The sequence below is a fragment of the Etheostoma cragini genome, chromosome 6 (genome assembly GCF_013103735.1).
Source record: "Etheostoma cragini isolate CJK2018 chromosome 6, CSU_Ecrag_1.0, whole genome shotgun sequence".
NCBI lineage: Eukaryota > Metazoa > Chordata > Actinopteri > Perciformes > Percidae > Etheostoma > Etheostoma cragini.
The window spans coordinates 14,741,482-14,764,726 of NC_048412.1; the positions used below are offsets into that span (position 1 = coordinate 14,741,482).

General features: G+C 38.6%; 6 protein-coding genes across 35 annotated transcripts in view; 2 read left to right on the top strand and 4 right to left on the bottom strand.

Moving 5' to 3' along the window:
* The window catches only part of LOC117946871 (protein 4.1-like), a 34,864-nt gene extending 31,290 nt beyond the window's left edge, over positions 1-3,574 (top strand). For 17 of the 28 annotated variants that reach the window (XM_034875320.1, XM_034875306.1, XM_034875302.1 and 14 more), the window contains 5 exons: positions 168-551; positions 1,082-1,204; positions 1,407-1,532; positions 1,616-1,693; positions 1,903-3,574. In XM_034875320.1, coding sequence (XP_034731211.1) covers positions 168-551; positions 1,082-1,204; positions 1,407-1,532; positions 1,616-1,693; positions 1,903-1,932 — 741 coding nt within the window. In that variant the 3' untranslated portion in view covers positions 1,933-3,574. Of the gene's footprint in view, positions 1-167; positions 552-1,081; positions 1,205-1,406; positions 1,533-1,612; positions 1,694-1,902 lie in introns of all 28 variants that reach the window. The other 11 variants (XM_034875321.1, XM_034875324.1, XM_034875325.1 and 8 more) reach the window with 5 other exon arrangements.
* A 305-nt stretch (positions 3,575-3,879) lies between these two features.
* On the bottom strand, positions 3,880-7,589 carry LOC117946872 (casein kinase II subunit beta). The gene is made up of 7 exons (XM_034875335.1): positions 7,406-7,589; positions 6,948-7,023; positions 5,804-5,906; positions 5,329-5,444; positions 5,174-5,249; positions 4,858-5,047; positions 3,880-4,568 (listed from the first exon to the last, which is right to left on the bottom strand). Exons 2-7 carry the CDS (start codon positions 7,017-7,019, stop codon positions 4,478-4,480), a joined length of 648 nt encoding a protein of 215 aa, XP_034731226.1. The 5' UTR covers positions 7,020-7,023; positions 7,406-7,589; the 3' UTR covers positions 3,880-4,477.
* Positions 7,590-7,958: 369 nt separating this feature from the next.
* LOC117946805 (allograft inflammatory factor 1-like) lies at positions 7,959-9,498 on the bottom strand. The gene is made up of 6 exons (XM_034875190.1): positions 9,348-9,498; positions 9,185-9,246; positions 8,973-9,039; positions 8,838-8,879; positions 8,538-8,703; positions 7,959-8,148 (listed from the first exon to the last, which is right to left on the bottom strand). The coding sequence occupies exons 1-6, from the start codon at positions 9,364-9,366 to the stop codon at positions 8,061-8,063; spliced, it is 444 nt and encodes a 147-aa protein (XP_034731081.1). The 5' UTR covers positions 9,367-9,498; the 3' UTR covers positions 7,959-8,060.
* A 1,522-nt stretch (positions 9,499-11,020) lies between these two features.
* LOC117946382 lies at positions 11,021-12,775 on the top strand. Its single transcript, XM_034874466.1, has 7 exons — positions 11,021-11,276; positions 11,361-11,633; positions 11,722-11,751; positions 11,869-12,054; positions 12,142-12,189; positions 12,290-12,352; positions 12,439-12,775. The coding sequence occupies exons 1-7, from the start codon at positions 11,021-11,023 to the stop codon at positions 12,447-12,449; spliced, it is 867 nt and encodes a 288-aa protein (XP_034730357.1). The 3' UTR covers positions 12,450-12,775.
* A 537-nt stretch (positions 12,776-13,312) lies between these two features.
* On the bottom strand, positions 13,313-17,041 carry LOC117946764. The gene is made up of 8 exons (XM_034875128.1): positions 16,899-17,041; positions 14,973-15,248; positions 14,605-14,892; positions 14,236-14,520; positions 13,880-14,131; positions 13,677-13,781; positions 13,528-13,553; positions 13,313-13,435 (listed from the first exon to the last, which is right to left on the bottom strand). Exons 1-8 carry the CDS (start codon positions 16,969-16,971, stop codon positions 13,337-13,339), a joined length of 1,404 nt encoding a protein of 467 aa, XP_034731019.1. The 5' UTR covers positions 16,972-17,041; the 3' UTR covers positions 13,313-13,336.
* An 830-nt stretch (positions 17,042-17,871) lies between these two features.
* Positions 17,872-23,103, bottom strand: LOC117945986 (steroid 21-hydroxylase). Of its 3 annotated transcripts, none has more exons than XM_034873739.1 (12): positions 22,922-23,103; positions 22,605-22,796; positions 22,403-22,492; positions 22,170-22,324; positions 21,980-22,075; positions 20,664-20,774; positions 20,478-20,564; positions 19,572-19,655; positions 19,317-19,430; positions 19,061-19,227; positions 18,233-18,336; positions 17,872-18,158 (listed from the first exon to the last, which is right to left on the bottom strand). In XM_034873739.1, the coding sequence occupies exons 1-12, from the start codon at positions 23,052-23,054 to the stop codon at positions 17,914-17,916; spliced, it is 1,578 nt and encodes a 525-aa protein (XP_034729630.1). In that variant the 5' UTR covers positions 23,055-23,103; the 3' UTR covers positions 17,872-17,913. The 3 variants fall into 3 exon arrangements, with proteins under 3 accessions (XP_034729630.1, XP_034729632.1, XP_034729631.1); XM_034873741.1 differs by having other exon boundaries at positions 22,605-22,793; positions 22,934-23,098; XM_034873740.1 differs by having other exon boundaries at positions 22,934-23,097.
* Between the last annotated feature and the right edge of the window lie 142 nt (positions 23,104-23,245).

Genomic DNA, 23,245 nt, shown 5'->3' on the forward strand with positions numbered 1-23,245 from the left:
GTTGTACCTCATAAAACAGATACTGTACATACTATATGCATAGTTGTAAATGTAACATGCATGCATTTTAATCTATACAATATGACTTACTATTCATACCATGTCATTAGGAAATACTTCACCTACCCATGATTACATAGTGACTGTGTTGTGTCTTTTTTTTTTAGAGCATTAGCTTCTTTTGCAATGGTTCAGAGACAAATTCTGCACGTGAGGAAACCAGCAGCAATTCGGGCTTTTCAGGCATACCAAGGCGTACTGTAAGCCACAAGAGTGTGTCTGATGGTGTTGAAGCCCACATTGCTCCAGTTGAGGAGGAGTCATGTTATCAGGAAAAGGTTGTCGTTTTTGAGACCTCCTTGGTGCCCATCCTAGAGGTGGAGATGGCGCAGCTGCCTCCCTCCCTCAACCCATGCTCTAAAGCTTTAGATGGGACGCAGGAGGAAGAAGGATCGGGTACCGAAGTGTCGGAGTGCTCTGGAAAGATAGCTGGATTTTCCCCTGCTTCCCATTTCAGGGGCTACAGTCCACAGGTCGTACGCTGCTTCCAGGTAGCCTCCTGACCCCCTCAGGTTGACACTGATTCCGCCTCTGCTTGGCCTCTGTATCATTTCGAGGCTGACACACTTGCTCACTCCTTTGCAGCACCATTGCAAATCAAAACGTGAATCTGTAACGGTTAAGTGCCGTGTGAAGGATGGTCATCTGGTTGCTGCAGAGGTGTTGCACAATGGTGTGTTCTCAGCTCTGGTGATGGGTTGCTGTAACATTAGCACATTCTTTTCCACAACAAAATGTTGTGTTTTGCACATGGGCTTTACTTTCATCATCTTTCCGGTTTACCGTCCTCTTGTTTTCTTTGTTGCAATTTGGTGGTGGGAAGGGAAGTAACACAGTGATTCTGTTTTTTCCATAAAGTTCATAAACAAATTTGGTGAGAAGAAGGGGCTGTTGTGTGGAAAATCATTCCAAACAAGGCAAAGGGTTAGAAGGGAATGCATGGTATGAAACAAATTGGTGGCTGTGAGGTGCAAAGTGTCTGCTTAAACAGCCACTCATGGGGCTATGCTCCGATCCACAGCCCCCTCTGGTGCAGACCCAGACAGTCACCATCGCAGCTGTCGCCAACTCCTTACCCAGTGGCATCTCCACCACAGAGGTCCCTATCGTCCCGACCAAGAGCATCATCTATGAGTCTTCAAAGGTAGGGGCTCTAGCACCTGCTCAGCCCAGATCTGTGTCAGCTAGAAGGCAATCTGTTGCATGAAGAAGATATCAGCCCTATAGAGCAAGCAGGTCTGGGAAGACCAGGCCAGGGAGCTCCAGAATGAACAGCAGCTGAAGCTCACGTTATCTAAAAATGATAACTCAGTCTACATGTTTTAGTCTTTTTTTTTTTTTTTCAGGTGGCCGTAGATGGGACAGACGAGGACAATGATGACACAACTGTGTCCAGCTCCAAGACTGTTGTTACCTCTGAGACTACCAGTGGCACCACGGTCACCACCACTACAACTCACATTTCAAAGGTAAGCTGTACATCCTTGCTCTGTGTTGATTTTAGTCGATCTGGTTTTTCTCTCAATAAAATATTTTTTCTTCCCTCCAACAGTTGGTAAAAGGTGGCTCTTCGGAGACTCGCATGGAGAAAAGAATCATCATCACTGCAGACTCTGATGTCGACCAAGCTAAGGTATAAACCTTCTGCCCATGACACAGAACAGTAATGGACAGAATATTTAAGAGCTAGTTTGACATTTTGGAAATTGCCAGTATGAGCGTTATTGCTGAGAGTTAGATGAGAAGATTGATACCACCCTCAAATAATAAAGATTAGGAGAACTTCATCTTCACTAATTAATATGAAGACTAATACAAGTACACATATCCTCTGTCTTGCAGGAGAAAGACAGCGGAGCGTCAGCATTGTAACTGAATCACCACCTGCATTTATTCCTTTGACTCTCCACGTCCGACACACACTGACCAGCTCAATCTGCGCACACATATCCAAAAAGACACATTTCATGAATCTGCTCCATTACAGATAACTTAGTAGACAAATCTTAGCAGATCCTGGTTGATTTCTTTCTCAGTTGTCGGTAGAGAGGGCTGCACAGTGCTTGAGGTTGATGAAATACTCTTCTCATCCAGATGATAATAAAAGCTTTTATTAACTTTTATTGGTAATAGAAAAAAATACATTTTCAGTTGATTGGTGTCAGTTATGTTTTAAATGCTTTTATTTTCCTAGTGGTTTTTACATTGTTGACTTTCTACACATGCACTGTTTCCATTCTAGCTTAGACACCATTATCAGCATTTATTCCCTTGGTGCCGCTTAGGGGAACGCTAAGTCTAAATTCAAGGGAATTCGTTTTTTGTTGTTTACTTGTCTATTTAATTCAGGAGAGACATTCTTTTTTTTTTTTATTAAATGACATACCTCGCATCAATATGTGAACAAAGATATGCTGTGCTCAAATTTGTTGTTTGGCTTCGTTCACTGCTCAGGTACAAAAACAAAACTTAAAAATACTTTCTTCCCTAACCGGCCAAGAACCAGTAGCCTACACGTTATTGTAAAGTTTGAATTAAAAAAGGATCTATTTTGAAATATTCCTCTATTTTATAGACTTAATGCTTTTATAGTATTTGTACAAATTTGAGGTTTTTAAGTTATTCATCCATCTGCTGTTTAAATTATAGGTTACGTTTGTGCTATTTACTGAATTTTGAGTTCTCTACTTAAGATTTGCTTACCTGTCTTGCCTGACACCCGGAATCATTCTTATTCATTTGGTCTTGTAGTCCAACAAGTTTATCAAACCTGTCACAATTTCCATTTGACACCGGAGTGCTTCTCTCAGCCCTTTTTGTTCAGTAGCGTTGATGTCATTACTGCCATAAAAATTCTTAGTAGATAAGAAAGTTTCACAAGCTTTGATCTGTGCATCTCAGGTTTGATATTCTTTGTAAGACTACGACAGACCTCCCTATGATTGTATGAGGAATGTCCATAAATGCATACACTATCCATCCCTACTTTAGAGGGTGAAGTCAATAAAAACAAAGCTTGTCTGTCACGTTAACCACACATGTAAGAGCTGAAGGCAGCTGTCCCAGTATGTGTGGCTTTTCTCTCATAGGCGCACAAGTTGTCTTTTTTACATGTTCTACTAGAGTAATTTATTTGTATTGTAAATCTTGTGCGATTTGATGTACTATGTTTAAACATAATCTGGTTTCCAGGCTTCCACTAGAGATGTCACAATGTTAAATATTGCATTAATTATCAACCATCAAAGTTTGTAACGCCTTTTTACCACATAGCAGTAGATTGCTCTCTCACTTGCGGTGTCCTGTGCTTTTCCATAGAAGAGAAAATGCTTAAAATATGATCCCCTTTTTAGATGGCATGTCTGTTAGAAAAGCTGTTGGTATTATAGCTACATGGACAACAACAGATACCTCTCCTGGAAGAAAAATGTAGAATTTCACATGAAGAAAATAGTTTTTAGACAATGGAAAATATTGTTGCTTTGTGATTTATCCCTGTCTTTTAATTAAAAAATAAAACAATGTATTATTTTGCATTTTATTAGGCTGTCTTGTCTGTGTAGCTTACAATTTTTAAAAAGATCAAAGATCTTGGTAAAAAATAAATGATTGCCATTCAACTGCTCTACAGTAGATGTTGCTGCATGGTCGATCAACACCAAACTTGAGAAGATTGTAATAAACATGACACTACACATGCAGGTTTATCAGGAACATATTATTACAGTTGCCTAAACAATTAAGTACATATATAACCAATGATTTAAAAATGCAACAGTGTAATAATAGAATTTAAATCAAGCATAGGTCAATTTTCTCAAGATAAGTTCTACCTTTAATTTGGTATTGATTGTTTCTTGGAAATATAGCACCTAATCAAATTTACACATATTGCTGTTTTCAAATAAAATCTTTTAGCTGAATAAAATCACAAAATCCATTCAGCAGCACAAGTTAATGATTTGATGTTATTTAATGTTAACTGATTAATTTACTGTTAGTGACTGACTGTATTGCTGTTAAGGCAAATGTGTTGGGCTGGTCACAAGATTTTCTGTTCCATTCAATCACTTGCGATTAAGCCACAAAGCCCTCTGTAGCCTTCATCATCACGGAGTAAAGCTTCAGAGAAACACACCTTGAATGTGAAAAGATGCACTGAACTCAATTAAAGTTAAGACTGTATTAGCAGAATGACCATTTGGGAATAATTACGTGTTTTAATACGGAAAACAAACCGATCAGCTCAACTGTAACAGTGTTTCACTAAATGAGAGAAAAGGTCTGAAAGTGTCTAAACACAGAGGTGAGGGTGGTAAACTGTACAGGCATTCAATGGGAATATATAATCTATTCCTTTTAAACAAATGGTAAACAACAAAGTCTTTAAGTCCACTGTGTTCATCAAAGCGGTGTTCTAGCGAATTGTCTTGACTGGGCTCTTGAAACTTGAAGCAGCTTGAAGTTGGAGTTGATAAGCCATTGGGTGAATTTTGAAACCATATAGCCTGGAAAAAACAAAACATTAAACAATCACTTCCTGGACTGAAGGAAATTCCTTTTTACTTTTGAGGTCAAGGGCTGAGTATTGTATTAAATCTTTTAATAGCAGTTTTGTTACCCAAGTTTCAATACAGATACCCACACAAACTGTATAAAAATGATTGATTTAAATTAAATCATGACAATCATCTGGTCTTTTGGTTGCCAATCAATTAAAACCTACTAATAAAAAGAATTGTTGCTAGTAAAAGTTAGTGCTAACAATAAATAGCATCGGTGTCAGATCAAACACACCTTGGCACAAACTGGTTGGCTGGTCGCTTTGGCCGATACTCTGGGTGCACCATGAACAGCATGTGGGGGAACCCTGTCCCAAAATAGGCTCCATCTGTGTGGTGATGTCTGGAGGATTTAGGGGTGTAAACATCCATACACTTTGGGCAATACAGCTTCACCATTGCTTCTCCAGGGATGTCTGACAAACCTACATCAGACGAGAGAGAGAGGTGAGTACATCTTCATTCTTTAGTCACTGACAAAAAGTGCGGCATTGGCATTTGTGTAATGGAGAATTTGTTTAACGGTCAGGTGAGAAACAGTTAAGACTTACCAATAGGAAGCATTGGTTGATTCTCACAATAGACTCTGGGGCAATAGCCAAAATCTCCTTGTTGATATTTTTCCAACTATGGAGAACAACACATTTAGAAATCTGATGTAAGTCACGGGCATGTAAGAATGTGAAACTATTATGTAATAGCCTACCATCTGTGCAATGCCTCGGTTTGTGAGGATGTAACGCGCATGTATGAGCCCGTAGAGCATCTCTGCTGCCTGCTCTATCAAGTCACTCTGATTGGGGTTGTCTTCAAGTTCCTCATCTGTCAAAAGAGAATGAGAAAAGTGATTTAGACAGTTAATAGTGTTGACTCTGCTTTGTTTTCACACGGGAACCAATTCAATTCAATTCAATTTTATTTATAGTATCAATTCATAACAAGAGTTATGTCAAGACACTTTACAGATAGACCACACTCCAGAATTTACAAGGACCCAACAGTTCTAGTAGTCTCCTCCAGAGCAAGCAACAGTGCGACAGTGGCGAGGAAAAACTTCCTTTTAGGCAGAAACCTCGGTGAGACCCAGGCTCTTGGTAGGCAGTGTCTGACGGGCCGGTTGGGGTTAAAATAAAGAGTGGAAATAACAAAAATACAAACCACTACTTCCAATATATTCTTACCTGGCTCGAGGTCAAGAATCATGTCCAAAGCCTGGCGATAGTGAGGCACCTGCTCATTCAGACCTGTCAGGTTAAACTTGTCCTGTATGTAATCCTCATCAACCTGTAACACACAATTGGACACAATGGATGGCTGTTAATGGCTATTGCAAGCCGCAGCACATTGCTACAGGCCACTGATAAGGATATTTATTTTAATGTATTTTGTTAAACAGGGACAATGCACAAATTCACATTAGCATTGTATAAAAACAAAGATGTGCATTGTACCAGGTTGAACTACAAGTGCTATTTCCACCCATAGTCCCTTGGTAGGTCAGGAAAATAATAAATATTCAACGCAAGTGAAAAAAAAAAAAAATCAGATTATGCAATTTTACAGTCACACGCATTTACAATAAAAACTATCATGGGGTCGATCCTTCCTATTTCCTCCCCTCCCAACATAGCTACGCAATCAAAATCCTTACCTCTCCCAACACACACACGTGTGTTATACAAGAGCTTAACAAGATTACTTCAGATGCTGCCAATGTAGAAAGTGAAGGAGTGAAAATAAGAATGTTATTGTGTGGGTGCGAACCTATCCAGTTAAAAATTGATGTCTATAGACCACACAATTCCCATATACTTTTTTCTGCTATGTGAAGTCAACATTTGAAGCATTTCAATTTGCATCCCTCATCACAAAGCAAAGGCAACAACTTAAGCAATGTTTTAGTCCAAGTGCACCGCGAGAAAGACTTCGGACAGTTATCCAGACAGACACGCAACTGATAGTTGTTTCATGCTCCACTTTAATATAGGTCTTAATGTGAGACCACATCCTGACACAAAATGGCACACATAACTATTAACTCCAAAAAGATATTATTTGTGTGTAACTTAGTTGCCATCTGCAGGTACGTGTTCAGGGCTATACAAATGTGAGCTGTAGTGTTGCACTGACAGTGTAAGTCCATGTACATGTATTTAATATGTCAGCTATAAAATATTTGATATTCATCTCAGCAGCTGAGATAAAACATTGGTTCTTCTGAACCAAAACCAACACCAGTGTGCCTGTGGAGTTTTGATAGCTTTATTGATTAGATGCAATGGTGAATTTTAACCATGGCTTCAATCTAAAATTTGTTGGACTAACCTCACAGAAGAACTCATTCCCTCTGAGTCCACAAAACCAGGATATCCAGGACACCTCCTCTGAGCTGCTCATCCTCCTGACGAACAAAAACAGAGTTACAGTGGACTAATATTTATTATTCTACATCCTCATTGTGCGGCTAACAGCTAATAACTGGCTGTTCTAATTCTTGAGATATAAACTTTACAGACACATATTAAACATTGTATTACACCAACGGTGCAACAAACTGAACCTGTTATCTCGGGGACTTTGAACACATGTGATGTTATAGCAAATCTTCAATTTACCTACCTAGCTAGTTTGCGTCTCTAACCTTCTGCTAATGTTAGCTTGCTTGCTAGCGAACGTTAACGTTAACACGTACAGATAAATAGTGTGTAAATTAAGTGTTGTAACAGCAATGTGTATATAGCGTTAGAGGCATTGTCTCCTAAACGATAGTCACTTTTACTCACCCTTCTTTATATACAGTTAACACATAAATTTGCAAGCTTAGCTAGTTTATCCTCGCTTCCTGGATGACACATCCGTTTTCCGGTCAACCACAGTTTTCACAATAAAGTTCCCCATTTTGACATCTTTTAACTTTCTGTGGATAGGATCCCGCAGAGTAAGCACAAGCGTTCAGGCTACATTTTGATTGACTTATGGAAGCACATTTGGGTGACATTTATTTTTGTACAGATACATTTTGGCCCATAATATAACATGATTTGGGCACCTCTGGTCTACACACCTTATAAACCACAGTAATATTCTTATATTTCTAATAGCAATATTATCATGGTATTTTTGTCTGAGATGATAATGGCTCCCATGTGAAGTCCAAATCATTAGGTCATGGTCATACATCATAGGTTGACGCAGCTAAAGCAGTATCATAGAGACGAAATGGGTGCCTACTAAAGCAGTAACAAATCATTTAATTGGCTAAATTGAGGGACATTCTGTAATGTGGTTGCATCAGACAAAGTAGAAAACACTAAAATCTTATTTAGATTCTTTTATTTTAGAAAAACCACAAGTTTGATGTTTTTCTTCTCTTTTGACATTGATTTTAAAGCGTTATTGTTATGTTTCAATCATTTCCTGCTGGGATGGAGAGCTTCTTCAGGGCAGGTCTGAAAAGGTTTTGCGAGGAGGTGGTGCTGCATCTTTGTCCTCCTGCTCCTTTCCCATGCCTTCAAACATCAAGATCCTTAAATGAAGAAAATGACATGTCAGCTGTTAAACAAGACATGGTTGTAAACTTTAGACAGCATAGAAAGTATGTTGCATTAAATAATCATTATGGCATGACACAATATCCTTTCCAGAGGTAGAGGAGGCCTTTTCAAATTGAGCCAACATTGCATTTTATTTCAGGTTTTAAATTAATTTGGATTGAGATTGATACACAATTTGTTCAGTTTTTTGTACCAAACTTGTATTATCAGCTAGATTTAGGCTTAAGGCCATCAACATCAATAGTAGCCTAGCTTCACCAATTTATATCTGAATAATTTAGGGACTGAATCTTCTTTTAACCCTAATACTCCTGTGACCCAACTTTGGGTCTCTGCCCATTCTTTGAATGTATTTACTCACAGTTTTAGGATTGCATTTCTTTTTCCCAGCATCATGTTCAGGAATTCGTTGTAGCTGATGGTGTCTTTCGATGTCCCTCCAACAACCTCTGACATCATCTTTTTCAGCTCTAAGTGAGTCTTGGCCAATCCAAGTTTTTCCAGCATTCGTTTTAACCCCATTAAATCTATAAAATTGATAATAAATCAGTTATAAAAATACATACATCTATAGTTTGTTAAGAGAATCTTAATCTGAAACGTGATAGTTGCAAACTGTAGCTAAAAACATTTGGGAGCGGTAAGACCAGCACAATTTTACCTATTTCTCCTTTGTCGTTAAGATCAAACTCCATGTACTTCTCTGTAACACAAGCACATTTAATCTCATTCCATGCTTTTCACTAAATAATTAAACAATGTATTGATAATTGATCAATAGCCCTTGAATACTCACTTTTAAACATTTCAAGCTTTGAGCTTAGGTCTTCCTCTTCTGCATACTGGGGATCTGAGAGAAAAACCTAGGGCAGTGATATAGACACATATTCTCATTGATATTGAACAGGTGTTATGTTTATGTGTCCAGCCCCTGTTGTAAAAACATGATTCCAAAAGCAAGTTATCTCTATTGTAACTCAATGTCTCCGTCTAAACATGTGGACTCACCTCATTAGTAGAGTTCAGTTGTTCTTCCTGTTGAGACTTGAGAAGACCATAAGCTTTACCTCCTGTGAAATATTATACAACATTAAAGTATTGTCTTTCTATACAAGACAGTATCAAGATTGTAAAATGAAAAACAGACTCATTAGAAATAAGGCGATCTAACCTTGAGCATTGTTGTCCATTTCTGTGTACAGTGCTGAGAACCTGTGAACACCGAAAGTGTGAAAAGCTACGATGCCATTTCTCTAATCGAGCCACTAGAGGAAGTGGAGTTAAAAAAATTCAGTCAGCAGTAGGGAGGTTCCTCTGTAGTATTTAGAGCTCTAGCAAAAGGTCAGAATTGAACAGGAAGTCTTGTGATGTGAAAAAGTCTGAATTTGACAAGTAGGAAAATGCTGTACTGCTCAATAAGAGAAGTTTGCATGCAGGATCTGTTCTCAATTGTATGAGCTCTAACCAAGTGTCAACAGCGGTTCTAGGGGTGGGGTTTTGGGGGCAAGGGTGGTCAGTGCCTCGATAACATTAAGCCTCGACCCCCCTCTGCCCCCCCTAAGTGTTGCCAATACATTCATACATTTAAAACTCCACCTTTATTCCCAAAGAGGGGATATTCCCTAATTTAATGCTGGATAAGTAAAGCATCTCAAGCTCTATCTATCTCTTTATATTATTCATGTGCAGTTATAGATAAAATGATCTATAGGTTAACACTGAATAAGTATTATTGTGTTTAATAGTGTACCATTAGTCTTTAAAACCAACTCCATAGAGATTTGGTGGTATGTAACACTTGTGCTTAATATACTGTACGTACTACCCCTTAAATCACATATGGCCCAGCGTGGCTATCGCCACCAGTTAAAAAATACATTGACATTGCGATGTAGCTAGAGTGACGCAGGAAGGAGAACTGTGTTCGGAAACAGAACTTTGCAGAAATTATCTGCTCATGAAGCATGTAAGAAAACATTGAATTGAATGAATTTTTTTTACTTTTTATTCAGGAAACTTTCACTTAAGAGTTATGTTCTCTTTTTCACTACTGGTCCATGAACAGTCACACAGTTACAGCCATAACTAGAGGCCGCCCGGTGCAGCCACAGTCAGGGTGGCCAGTGCCAGCTACTAAACAGCTCCACTGGAGAATTTGGGGGTTTAATGCCTTGCTCAAGGGCACCTCGATGTTTGTAATAAGGGAGGTGTGCAGCTCTTTGATTCCCCCCCACTCACATTTAAATGTGTGCTCATATCACTTGACAGCAACATGTGCTCTCATGTTCCATTTGTTAACTTCATCATGTCTTGTTCTTGCCACACGGTGGCTCTGTTGGCCACATAATTGATAGTAATAATACTGTTTACTTTATTAGGTAAACAGAACCAAAACCAATGTTTGACTGAGGAGGTAGTTTCATGTTGAGACTTCTGTGACTTAGAGAACTGAGAATAGGTAGAGACAAAAAGGTCATACGAAAACGATACGTTGTCACTCTACTCAGGTACATACTCAAAAAATGGCAAACTTTTATTCACAAGTTCTCTTGCTAATAGTTCTGCTAGCAGTCATATCAGAGTGCAAAGGTGAGTCACACATTTAATCAATTCTTTAACCGATTCTAAATGTATTTTCTTTTTTTCATAGTCAGTATACATAAAGCATATTTTGTATATACCAACTGTGAGTATGATTAAACTTCAAAAAGTGGCCCATACACCTTGCCCATACAACCGCAATTTATTGTGAAATCTTGAACTATGTGCTTAACAGTGCTGACATTGAATGTTTTAATGTATGTTGAAAAAAAGATACAATATGTTATGTACTTTGGGTCTGTCATGGATCCAAAGAGCTGCTACAGAGTCAAATTGATGAAGTCAGACACAAATACCAGTCAGTTGAAGGTTATTCTTGCCAGGCCTAAAATACACAATTTGCAGAATGCTAAGCGTATAAAATGGCAAGCTGATGGGAATGGAAAAATGTCCCTTTATCTGACAAAATCACAAAAATCTGATGAGGGACTGTATATATGTGAAATCTGGCAAGGCTGGGACAGTGTTTCTGTCCAAAAAATATCTTTAAAAGTAAAAGGTAAGATTTTGTATTATATTCCACTTATTCTTGTATCTTTACAAACATAATTCTCATGTATTACAAAAATCTCCCTCCTTTCAGAGTGTAAAATCCTTCAAGCAGTAAAAGCAGCACCCAACACGAATGTTAACCTGACCTGCCCAGTGGACGCAACATCAGGACAAGGACCCCAAAATATCTCCTGGGCAATAGTGAAAGGAGGCAACCCTGTGTCTATCATCTCTGAAAGGCTTGTAATTGACGGGACATCATTAGCGATCCAGTCTGTGGACTACAGTGACAATAATTGGTACAGATGTAAATATCTGCTTGGAGAAACTCTGCCCTGCTTTGAAATTTATCTTGGGGTCCAAGGTAAGATTTTAAACTATTTGGAATCATCACTGACAAAAAATGACAATATGCATAACTCCTATGTACCTTTTCTATTTCCCCAATGAAGTGGAAAAAGTTGTCACCACAACGGATACAGGTATTGCAACAAAAAAATCAAAAAAAAAATTTGACATCTTAATTCAATTGCATCGGTTATCTTCCTGTTAAATGTGGTGTTGTAGTTGCTAAGGGGTGTTTCCTGTGTCTTCCCCAGCACCGACGACCAGTGAGGAGATGATTTGGGGAACCAGTGAGGAGGGGCGCAATGGAGCCGTTATTGCTGTTGTTGTTGCTTCAGTCGTCATCGGGATTGTCATAATGGCTGCACTGATAGGTCTGTTCATTTACCGTAGATGCAACACCCCGAGAATCACACAGCAAACCCAGAGGCACCCAGCAGGTTCGATCTGTTATTTCATTAATCTTCATGAGCAATGCTTTGTAGTGAAGTGTTATCACAGTGTTGTGTTTTCTTGCTGTTGATCAGGTACCACTGTAGATAGATATCAGATTGTGAGTCTTACTCCTTCAGAGGGTGAGCATCATGTTATTCTCTCACTACCTTCTTGACCCCAGTCACTGTGACCTCTCCTGCTTTGTTGACCACTTCACTGACAACTGTTTAACTCCAACAGACCATACAACCCTTCACGTCAACAGCATATACCAACAAATCACTGACGAAGACCTGTGTACTTGTAAGTACTACTACTATAATAACATCTTACTTTAATTCTTATCATATAAAAATAGACAAATAACAATTTTCTCTCATTCATTGCAGTCCGGTATTAGTCATTTTCAGTCTGCTCAAGACAAAGAAGATGTTCCATTAAAGTCTTTACTGTCTAATATGCATTGCCGGCTTATATTTATGCATCGTGTAATCCATGTAACATTTACTCGCCTCTTAAGTATTTGTCTTGCGAAGAAGAGTAAGTGACAACATGGAATATGTGTACAGCAGTGCAAACACATTTCCCCCGTTTTTACTTAAACTGTCAATCTTAAATCTTTTATTTCTATTTCAAACCAATAACAAAATAAAATATAAAAACACAACACACCAAAAAGCAAAACAATGTATTTGAAGTGTTACAAATAATATGTTCAATCTGTCCGAAAAGGAGCAGGATGAATCCAAAGATTGTTCTTTTTCCCACCCGTCGTTCCACTGTAAATAGTTCCTGTGTGTGTATTATATTTTTTGTATAGCAAGATAAAGAATATACACAAAAAATATAATTTTAAACACATACTAAACATTTTTTAACATTTTGTACCAAACAACCCATTACCCCAATCACCCACCCCACTACTATCAGTATACTAACCCACTCTCACAATAATCTCTCTTCATCCTCATATCCATTTAAGAAAGTGTTAAAAAATGTTAACGTGTGTGTGTGTGTGTATATGATATGTGATATGTGTGTATATGATGATTGAGATATATATATATATATCTCAATCATCTCTATTATTTTAAATGACATGGAGACAAGTTTGCCATGTGACCTTTTTAATAAAATCTTTTATACACTTTTAATAAATATCTGTCTTATGATGAATGAGCATGACAAAAGAGTCATAAACACGAGTCAACAGTTTTGGAAATAGTTTATAGTTTGTTGAAAGTAGAAATCAAGGACACTTTAAATACTAGACACTTTTATTTATTTCTAGTTTACAGCCTGCAATAAATCATAGAAACTGTTGGTGGTTGCAGGTTGGTGTAGTTCCTCATTATTTACATCTTGAATGACACCGTAAACATGAGTCTGTGAAGATAAATACTGGAGTTATTACATTTGACTGCATCTGCTGGAAAAAAGCTAAAAACATTTTAGTATAACTATGTTTTGTCTCTCACCATTCCAACACTTGGCTGTTCATTTCCTGCAAACAATCAAGTAGGAAAACATCATCAGTTGCTATTTAATTCTCATCAAGGCTCTCAAAACATTCATACAATTGTGGTACTGTAGGTTGTGTGACTTAACCCTTAACCAGATTCAGTACCTGCATCTTTGTTGTGCTTCCTCTTCATGTACACGTAGAGTCCTCCAGCAGTTACACATATCAGGAGGGCTAGAGGAAGTGCTGCCCACGCAGGTGTTTGCAGAGCTGTACACATTAAATAATTATCATTTTCTCTCTGCTTACTCAGAAACGTGGGGCTTCTATTTATGAGAAAATGCCACGATAGCATAGTGTATGCTCACGGTTAATAGTGCGCCACTTCTTTGATGCCATCACATCACCCTCTCTATACACAAAGCAAGTTAATTCAGCAGATGCCATTGATAAAAGTGGGAAAGAGAGCCTGTTTGTGAGAGTGTTCTTGTCATAGCTCGGCCTGCTATCGAGGTTGCCTCCAGACCATGTTAAGTTGAAGTCTTTTCCACATTCTTTAGTGCAGATAAGTACACAAGTCAAAGTGAGATTATCACCTCCTGGCCCATGCTCTGAAGTAACTGTAAAGACAAACATGATAGGAGATGATTTAATAGCAGTTACGCAATGTAACCATTGACCAGCTTATGCTCGGTCCTGGGACTTAACACGTTTTAAAACTCACCATCGAGGGTATGCAGCCTGATTTTGTTAAACAGTTTTTGCTGGTCAGTGGAATCTGAACACTGGTAGTCTCCGGCATGCAGAGCAGTCACTTTGCTAATGAACAGTGATGAGTCCTTATTCACATGTACTGCCTCTGTTTGGCCATTATAAGATGACATATCATCTGTCAGTGGCCTTTCACCCACAGTCCACTTCACACTGTTACCAACACCAAGAGAGGAAGTGTTGCTACAAGAGAGTGTCACTGACTCACCGACTGCAGCAAACACTTCCTCTATACCATCTGAGGGAAAGGGAGCACTGGTTAAGCTTTGTACATTTTGAACCACAATGTTTATTTAGAGTATGCTGAAATGAAGTTTAGTACCTTTTATTGTTGTTGTGTAAGTGATGGTTGCTTTAACCGTGTCATTCTGAGTCAGCTGACATTTCCATTTTCTGTGATGGTCTGTCAGTCTTTCAGTGATGAACAGTTTAGAGAAGCAATCAGAGACATTTTTATAGTAAAATCTGTTCCCATTCAATGGTGTATTATCTTCAGTGCCCCACTTGATATGTATCCCTTTGTTGTTACAGTTGAAGACAAGTCCTCTATATGTATTGAGGTAACAGTGAAGCTCTATTATACCATTTTCAGAAGTTGAGCTCTCAGTAACTGTTGAATGTAAACAAAAATCATGTAAATATTGTGATACTGACTTCAAATTATTGAAAAAATAGGTTTAAATCCTTTACCTTCAAGAATCTGAAGGGAAACACTTGAATTAAACACTTGACTGTGACAAGAGTAAAGGCGTGCATCATCGAGTACCAGGTTATTAATCTCCAGAGAGCAGTCCTTAAGCAGGCCAAACCTGAAGGCGTACGGAGCTGTGACCCTTCCAGCCTTCACCACCTCTAATCCAACCTTGTCAGCTATGTTCCAGTTAACAGAAGTGCAGGATTTAATAAAGGGTTTGCCACATGGCAAAGTAATAGTATCTCCTAGAATGGCAAACGTCACCAAATTATCTGTTGTAGAAGACAAAAAGAAGTCAGGAGGTTGTTCTGTAAAACAAAACTCATTCAATTTTGCCGGAGCAATGTTAGCTCAGATCTAAAAGCTAAAGGTAGAAAATTAGGAATAGGGAAATTGGTCACTTGGTCCATCTTGAACTGAGCATAACCAGGGGTGGAGGTAACACATTGCATTTCATCTTAACAACAACAAAAGTCTGGCGTACTTTTAATCATCTTAATAATCAGTAGGCTAGGCTAATTTTACTTGTAGGCTACTTGTTTGTGTAGCACTTTGTATTTGGCTACATTTCAAATCGTATCGGTAAAATGCTGCCGTAGGCTATGTGCAATGTATTTTCATTACAAAATTGACTTAAAAGGATTACAAAAACAGCGTTATTAGCACCCGGCGAGTGACACTAATCAAACACACTCCGACATTGCGTGAACAGATGCATGCCGAGTGTGGCTAGCATGCTATCCCTTACGTTTACTGTAACGCAGTGACGTAGCCTATACTTGGAGTCCATTTTAACGGGCCTACTCTTTACTTTTCTCTAAGTAGGCTACGTTTACCATTTTACACGTACTTAAGCAAAACTTACCTAACCCTAAGTAACAACACTCTTACTTGAGTATAATAGCAGACCAAGTACAGTAAGCACAGGGGAAGGCCTACAGTTAAAACACCTTAAATAACTTGTGTGCGCAACGAGCTTGAGCGGTGGTTCTTTGCTTCAGACATGCGTTGTAGCATCTTTGATTGCGGGAAATTTAAAATACATGCGCTTCTCCAGTCCGAAGATATCGGCGAAGGTTGGTTTTCTAAGGTCAGTTTTTCACTTCACCATCTCCCAAACATGTTGAATAGCTTATCATTGTTACATGACTGTTAAAGTTAACTTACATTTTCGTAAACATGTGCTCTAAAAACGGACACATTGCATGACACATGTCATGTGTCATGCAAGGTTTTTGTACAATCTAGAAAATAGTTCGAGATGGTCAGCGAGAACATTACCTGCAGTAGAATATCAATGGCTATGGTGTTTTATTTATTAGATTTATTTTTACTATGTTTAAATTAGGTTATTGTTTGCATATGATGTTCATGAGTTGAATTGTTGCTGGTACAATGTTAATAATTTAAATAGTCTATTATAATTATATATTACAGATGAACTCTAACTGTTTCAACTGTACTTGTACAGTTGGAACAAAAAGCTTCTTGTGTTGATGAGCTAATTGTGGCAAATATGAACTATGGATGTTATTTATTTTTTTATATTTTAGTATGCAAGTAAAAGCAATGCCACATGACAATCATGTCTTTTCAGTCCCTAGTTTTGGTGTGGTAATGGAAAAAGCAAAAAGTGTAGGCTACTATCTGTACCTGGTCTATCCTACTTTCCACCCCTGTTTATTAATGCTTTATTTTTACAATTTTGTTAAAATGTATCTTCATTTCGTTTTATTTTTTTACTTTTAATTATCTTACTGTAGGCAGTGTTTAATTTATTTTAATGGCAGAAACTTGAATCTTGTAGCCTACTTAGTACCTCAACATTTTGTGAATAAGACCATAGAGTTTAGAGTTTATAGTCATATTCTAATACAAATGTACAACAGATCAACAAGAGAAATTATCAAGAAAATAATTACCAAATGACTGAAGTCCAGCTGCTGCCTGAGTGAGAGAAAGAAGACAGAGTTTTAACAAAGAAAAGAAAACCATCCTTCTATCAGATGTCTTCTCGCAGATTGTCTTGCTTATTGCTAAGTCCTCTAAAAGCAGAAGTTCATGTTCAGGAAAATACATTTAGTGACTCAACACCAGGCCATGTGAGGCCTGTTTTCACCTTCTCACATGAACACTTCAACTTTATACAAACTGTGTACAATTGAATGGGTCATGTGTAAAATCCATTTTTTTTCATTTATTATTATTTATGTTACATATGCAAACGATAATAACCTCTAGTAACACCTGTTATCACTGTTATCAATAATAAGATGGTTAATGGTGTACATGCCCACACCTCTACAAGAAGTGCCTCTAACCAGAGATGAGGAGTGATAACTTGGTCTGCTGAACCTTTTCCTGCATGTTCGGTGTAAGTCCACTGGGGGGTGCTGTCAGACTTTATGACAAATATTCTTCTTGTAAAATAACTATTTGAACAGTTTTAGTGTACAGTAATTTGTACAAATCCCAAGTTTGGATTGACATAAACTGCACCTGATTATTTGTTTAAACTTTCCTTCTGATGGCTACTCACTTCCGGTTTCCATCTGCCCACCTGATTGATCACCCCCCCCCCCCCCCCCCCCCCCCCCCCCCCCCCCCCCCCCCCCCCCCCCCCCCCCCCATCCACAGGGAAGGTTGAGGTTCATTATTTTCATGGATCTTAAATGCAGTTTGCTTTGCCTTTTTATCCAAGAAAGATGACCCAACTCATATAGGTCTGGCCTGAGTTTAGACATCTTATTTAGAGATGATCGAATAAATAACTGTACAAAATTCAGACTCAACAGACTATTTTAATCAGGAGATGCAATACTACAGCCAAATAGAAGTATTGACGAGAAACACACACATGAAGGTTCTGTAAATATATTTTTTATACTTCAAAGTTCAACATGTAAGCACTGCGCCCTCCGCAGTGCAGGTATTAGACTATAGTCTTGGACATGCTATAACTGTGTAGGACTTGACCTTGAGTACAACACTAGCAACTCCTCTCAGGTCGGGCAGAGAGGCCTCGCTCTCAGGAGGAGAGATGAACTTGAAATCTCTCAGCAAGTAGGCAGTGAACAGAAAGAGCTCCATTTTGGCGACAGACTCCCCCAGGCAGAGCCGAGCCCCGCCTCCAAAAGGGAGCAGGGCACGCGTGGAGCCCCCTCCTCCTTCCAGAAAGCGCTCTGAAAGAGAGATGGAGTAGCTACTTTATTTGAGATCTGCTGAGCCAAGTGAAAGGAATTTGGTAGAGAAATACCTGGTTTGAAGCTGTACGCGTCAGTCCAAACTGCAGGATCATGGTGAGCTCCAAAAAGATTAGGAATGATGACTGTGTTCTTAGGGATGGAGTAACCTGCAATACTAAACATGTGAGGGGTTATACATTTATCATAATGCAAATTGTTAGCAGATAATATCTTGTTTTAAATGTTTGAAGCAGAACAACACACTATTTTTGTACATCCATACTAGTGGTCTTACATGCTGACTAGATCCCAACAGAACCAAAATACTGTTTTATTGTAGCAATTTAACTTATAATATGGCTGCTCGATTTATGGAAAAAAAAATAATTATTACGATTAATTTAGTCAATATCAAAATCATGGTTATTTAACACATTATTCATTGACTTTTGGAAAGATATTGAAATTGTTTAATTTAAACAAACAAACTTCCCATTTTGAACTTTTTTTCGCATTCAGAACACATGATAAAATAAGAGTTTACCTGCAAAATGTAATATGCAAAATAATCATCCTGAATCTCTGTTTTTGTAATCATTAGGAGCAAAAATCATACTTGAAAATGTGATTAATTTTATAGCCCTAACTTATATAACCACTATATAGTATTTTGTTACAGATCTGGGTGTAGATAAACAATTATGCACAGCTTCTACATGAAATCAAGAAATTTAGACACATTTGGTGCTTTTTAGGTAATATGTTGCAGGAATCAAGCATTTTCTTATGCACAACCAGCATGGATTAAACATTATTACGTAGTAAAATCTCTCAATGGTCACTACTAATCTCCTCCTTTGCATTCTTTTGTTATCGCTGCATGTTGTCACTCAGCTGACCTGCTGTCTCTGATGGCCCTGTGCGGCACCGCCAACGGGGCAACCGGCCTGAGCCTGAGCACCTCATTGATCAGAGAGCACAGGACAGGAAGTTTATGTCTGTCACTGTACTTGGGGTATCGTCCCTCTAGTACTGTAGACAGCTCCTCATACACTTTGGTCTGCACCTGAAGATTAAAGGATGGGAGAATTGAGATACTGAGATAAACGTCAGGTTGTATAGTGTATAGTGTTTTATGAAAATGATGGCCCCTGCCTCTGGTCTGTGCAAGAGGAAGGCCACAGTCCAGTTCAGCCAGGCTGCAGTGGTCTCAGTTCCCCCGATGAGAAGGTCCACAATGGCCATGTGAACATGAACGTCTGTCAGGAGCTGAAGACATCTCATTTAGTACACCAGTACTATTTACAGTATACTCAATTTACAAAACCAGTTCCAGTCTTGAATAAAATTAGACAGACACATTTCAAATTGATCTCCCTTGGCATCTACTGTTCTATGTATAGTACTTACCACTCCATGGTCTGTGTTCTGATGTTTGTCAAGGCCCTGGAGGAGAGATCCTGTGATGGCATCCTCATGTTTTGTGTCTTGTGACTGCACAGACAACAAAGCAACAGCTGATTAAAATCAAAATAGTAGGAAATAACAGATCTGGGATTTATCCCCCAATCTGGGTGCATACATAAAGAAAATGGAAAGCCAGTCAGTATCTGGTGTTATGGTTAGGGTTCATTCTTCTTTCTCTCTCTCTCTCTCTCTCTCTCTCTCTCAACCTGACTGCAGTTTGTTGTCGTAACCGACTTGAGTGGGCAAATGCTCACATTCGATGGCATCTGGCGCTTTGAAAAGGTGTTCTATTCACGGATGAACCCTAACACCAGATACTGACTGGTTTTTGGACACCCCTACCTAAACAGTAAAACTGCACATTTTAGAGTAGCCTAAGGCAAATCTGTGCAATAATCATGCTGTCAATTTTTTTTTTGTGATAACATTTGTTTTTCTTATATTCAGAAATTATGAAAAATTACATACAAATTACATCTTGATATGCCACACCTGTGAGGTGGATGGATAATCTCGGCAAAGGAGAAGTGCTCACTAACACAGATATAGACAGATTTGTGAACAATATTTGAGAGAAATAAGACTATTGTGTACATAAAAATAGATCTTTGAGTTTAGCTCATGATAAATTGAAGCAAAAACAAAAGTGTTGCAATTTTGTTTTAGTTTTTAGGCTTTGGTAGAAAACAATTACAATTTTATGATCGTAGCTTGTGAGATTTTTACATTTCACACCAAGCCTAGTTTCTTTTTACCTGTGATCTGAGCAATTCAGCATAATTAGACCTCTTTCTTTTGTACATATCTGTGCTTTTTAACCTTTTATTCTGTGGCATTTTTTTCACTAACCTTGAAATTGTTGAGGTGTTTTCTTATTATTTCATCTCTCTTGGCCACCTCTTTCTGGAGACGGGCAAATACAGGATTGGGTAATTTCTTTGAGAGAGGAAATGAGATACTGTTTAAAATCTCTTTCATAAGACGTATGTTAGACTTTCCTGTGATCTATAGTGAAGATAGTGAATATTTACTGACTCTGAGCAGTGGGAAGGGGTCCAGAGCAGAAATCCAGGAGGAGCCCCACAGAGCAACAATCTCATTCAGACAGCTGTGCAACTGCTGCAGCTCCAAAGAACTCTTATCATACTTGAAAAGACAGATATATACTTTAACATATGTACTCAATGAAATCTACTATCCATTAATAAATTAGTACATTATGAATGCACTTATGTAATGCAAGCTTCAAAAAAGATAAACAGTGACCTTGCCCAGTTCCCAGCATAAACTAGCAACCAAGCACAGAGGCTTGTACTACACATCCAGATCAACATGTCCTGGAATTCACATAGAAGAGACGGTCTTTGCACAGCACAACCATGTCGCAAACATCTACATGAACTGCATATTTTACATACGAAAAGCAAAATATAATTCTACATAAGTAAAAGGAATACAGACACGGTTTTACATGCAAAATGCAATACAGTTGCTGCCTCCTAAAACAGGAAGGAAAGTTGGCAAAAAGCCGACAGTGTACTGCGTAAATCAATATCACTTCCCCAATAGTCAGGCACAAGACCTGACCATAATTACACTTTTGCTTTCCACAAACTGTCGTTGCTTTAGCCAACTATTTCAGTTGCAACCCTGGCAGTGGGAGGCAATCTGAAAGCAAATAAAACATTTGAAAACATAATTCAAATGTGCGCATCAACACAAGGCTCAATAATCCGACCTATACGTTATCCCGTAGGCTAAACTCACTCAGCCAACATTTGAATGTGTTTTTATATTTATTAATTTAAGGGTGAAATCACCATGGTGATGCATCGCCAAACCCACCAGACTCCATTTAAATAACTAGTACTTTTATGATCGTAAAAAAAGTAGTCTATACGTAATTCCCTCTGTATAAGATAATATATATTTCATAAAGAGGCTACCCATCGAGGAATGTTAACGGGGTGGTCACAAATGTTTTAACTTTTATGAACGCACCTCTCTCTCTCTCTCTCTCTGTCAGCGGACCGAGGTTCAGCTGATCTTCTAAGAACGGTGAACCCGTCATTAATCGAGTATTGATTGGTCAATAGGCGGTGCTTTTACACTGCTCAATCTTTAATCTCTAATTTAAAATGCTCCCGACTAGGTTAGCTGTTCAACATATAGAACCACAGCAATTTAAACCCTGGGTTGAACCTGAAGTTACCTTGATAACAAATAACACATCTTGCTTCATAGTACAGGCTTCTGGTGTACCACAGTTGTTTATTGATGAAAAGCAAATTTTGCAATCCATCTCTGGCACTCGGAGGTACAAACTGAGCAATGGGAGGAAGAATACTCACTTCTTTTCCAAAAGCCAAAGTGGTAATGACATTACTGGCGGCCACTGTGAAATCCTCCGAAAGATCTACAGCACGGCCTTGATAGTCCATCAAAACCTAAAACGGTGAACGAACCATGCTTTATCTTTTTGTGTGACCACTCTTGGACTTCCCGAACATTTGTACAGTTTGTTCCTCTTATGTGCTGTACCTCTCTCAGATGCAGGGCATGTCTCTCAATCACATCATGCAATGATTTCTGGCAGCAACGCTGCAAAGCACTGTGGACGAGACGACGATGTGCCTTCCACTCCTCATTATAGTCCCCCAGAGAGATAGTGTGCCCTCCCCCAGACACAAAATCACCTGAGGCAAGTCAGGAGAGGCCATCAAGACATACAAGAATTACGCATACTGTTGCAAAAAGAAGTTTGTGTTGTTTACCTGTGTATGAAAGTGGTCTTCCAGCAAAGTCTGACCATTTTTTCACCAGTGCTTCTCTGATGAATTCACTACTACTAAGTACCACCATGGCTGAAAACACAACAACAGAGTTTTATATTGTCTACAAAACATGTTTTTTTGAAAAGCTGCTTGTCAGCATGGGATATGATAAAAATCCATAAATCTGAAATGGGATGATTACTTGTTTTTCCACATTTCAGGCGGTAGATGTTTCCGTACCGCTGTGCCAGATCGGTCAGGTGAATTGGCAGATGATCGTGTGTCAGCTCCATCATATTTCCTATGAGGAAGAAGCTGGGAGGACCTGGGAGGGAAGGAGAGGAGGAGCAGGGAAGGAACTGATAGAGATACAGCAGCAGTCCAGATTCAGCTGCTGGATGAAGTAGTTAAGAAAGACAAAAGTAAATTAGAGAGATGAACACTATTCATAGACATCAATTATGTCACGTAATGTCCCATTTAATAATTACTATTTTCATTACAAACAGCATGTTTTGCCGGTCGACTTACTTCTCTTGGGGTCCTTCTGCACAGATTTGTCTCTCTGACCCGAAATGCAAATCAGTAGCATCAGCAGCAGCACAACGAGGAACACAGCTGCCACAGTAATCACTGATATTCCTGTTGCCATTTTGTGTCTTCTTGCTGGTGTCCACCTTCTGAAAGGTGGTCAGCACACTGCTTGTCCCATTTATAGTCTCCTAATCAGTCTCTTAGCCCATCCGCTTGATACAATGTTGGTGTTTTCACTAAAATCAAGGACATCTAAACATTTTGTAGGTCAACATATCTGATAATGAAATGAACGCAACTTGTTTACCA